We start from the raw sequence: 1,900 nt of genomic DNA on the forward strand, positions 1-1,900 counted from the left end.
GGAGGACTGTTGTGAGTTCGAGGCCAGCCAGGACTACAAAGTGAATGCAAGGCCAGCCTGAAATGCATAGTGAAACCCTGTCTCACAAAGAAAAAAAAAAATAGATACACCAGAAGGAGGGGGGGTAGAATGTCAAAGATTAACCATGATTGTTTCCAGCTGATGGTATAATTTTTATTTCCATTATGGTTTTCATAAAAAAATTAAATTCAAATATGTCAGGCCACACGTGGTATCGCCAATTTATCTCTAAACTGGAATATAGAGATGAGTCATTGCAAAGGAGGAGCCAGCAGGACTTTGACCAGGGCTGGTTTTGAAGGGGAGGGACAGACACTGTATAGAGAGGAGACAATAAACTCAGGCGAAGTTCAACCCGGAAGCGCTGACGGTGGCACAACACCGGGCAAAATCCAGCTGCAAAACCTGACTATAACGTGGCAGCCGAAGCCCGGAAAGACCAGGCTGCACGAACCAAGCCCACCTCCCTTTGGCCGATGCCACATTAGCTCCGCCCCTGTCCTTCTCCATTGGCCCCCTGAGGTTTGTTTGGTTGCCTGGGCCCGCCCCTTCTGGGCTGCGGGCTTTCACCTCCATTTGGTGCGGGCGGCCATGCTGAGTGTGGCGGACAGAGGAGGGTGGGGCAGCTCTCTCTTTCTGCAATGGCAGACTCCCTCCCAGCGGGGCTCAGCTGGAGTTCCTCCTTAGTCACAGTGTCCCGGGACCCAAAGGAAACAGGTGGTTTGCCACTAAAATGATCCTCATTTGAGAGCTGGGCATTTGTGAAGTGCACACCTCTCCATCCCTGCCTCCCAATTCCCTGGGGTTTTAGTTTCCTAGAGATGATGTCATGAACAAAACCTTCCCAAGGTCCTAATGCCCGCGGTTAGTATCTCCTAACCACTGAAAATCAGAATGTTTATAGAGACTGAGTTACCATATAATTTATTATCAAAAAGGAGACAGTTTTGAGAGTCTATTAATTACCGTCGGCCCAACAGGCATAAAGGGGTATAAGCTGCACCATTTAGAGATCAGCAGTTTTACAATGTCATACAACTATCATCATTATGTATTTCCAGAGTTTTTCTTTATTGCAAACAGAATCTCTATGCCCATTAAACAATAATGCTCCTCCCATTAGCCCTTGGTAATCCCCAATCTATTTTATCTCTATGAATTCTTCTATAAGAGGAATCATACAATATTTGTCCTTTTTGCAGCTAGTATATTTCTTGTGATTTTTTTCTTCTTTTTCGTCTTTTTTTGTCTTTTTGAGACAAGGTCTAGCTATGCAATTCAGACTGTCTTGAACTCACTTTGTAGCCCAGGCTGGCCTCAGAACTAGCAATGATCTTCCTGCCTCAGCCTCCCGAGTGTTGAAATTACAGGTGTGTGCCACCATGCCCGGCCTGCTATAAACATTTGTGTGCAATTTTTTTTTTTTTGTGGACAGTACTGAGGAATGAACCCAGAGTCTTGCACATACTAGGCAAGTGCTTTACCACTGAGGTACATTCCAAGCCCTTTTTATTTCATTTTGAGACAGAGTCTAAGTTGTCTGCGCTGGTTTAAAACTTGCAGTCTTCCTGCCTCAGTCTGTCACGTAGCTGAGATTACAGGCATGCTCTCCCATGCCCAGCTGTAAGTATTTGCTTAAGGGTCCCACTTTCTTTACATCCTCACCAATACTTAACTTTTTATTTTTGCTTTTTAAAGCCATCCTAGCATTTTTTTTAAAGGAGGAAAGGTTTATTTAGCTCATAGTTTGTAGAGGTTTCAGTCTGTAATTGTCTGGCTCCAAGACAGAGTGGCACATGGCAGACAGGCAACAGTATACGGCAGTGGTGGAAGTGAGGGCCATCCTAGTATGTGTGTGTGTATATATATATATATATAT

The 1,900-nt window shown here is 44.6% G+C and overlaps 1 protein-coding gene across 1 annotated transcript in view; it reads right to left on the bottom strand.

Annotated features, from left to right (window-relative positions):
- Positions 1–360: 360 nt before the first annotated feature.
- LOC102017327 (elongator complex protein 1-like) overlaps positions 361–1,900 on the bottom strand; it is a 10,320-nt gene continuing 8,780 nt past the window's right edge. Inside the window, exon 5 of the mRNA XM_005380453.2 lies at positions 361–615. Coding sequence (XP_005380510.1) covers positions 361–615 — 255 coding nt within the window. The remainder of the gene's footprint in view (positions 616–1,900) is intronic.

This window comes from Chinchilla lanigera, unplaced genomic scaffold (genome assembly GCF_000276665.1).
Source record: "Chinchilla lanigera isolate Chin_1 unplaced genomic scaffold, ChiLan1.0 scaffold00013, whole genome shotgun sequence".
NCBI lineage: Eukaryota > Metazoa > Chordata > Mammalia > Rodentia > Chinchillidae > Chinchilla > Chinchilla lanigera.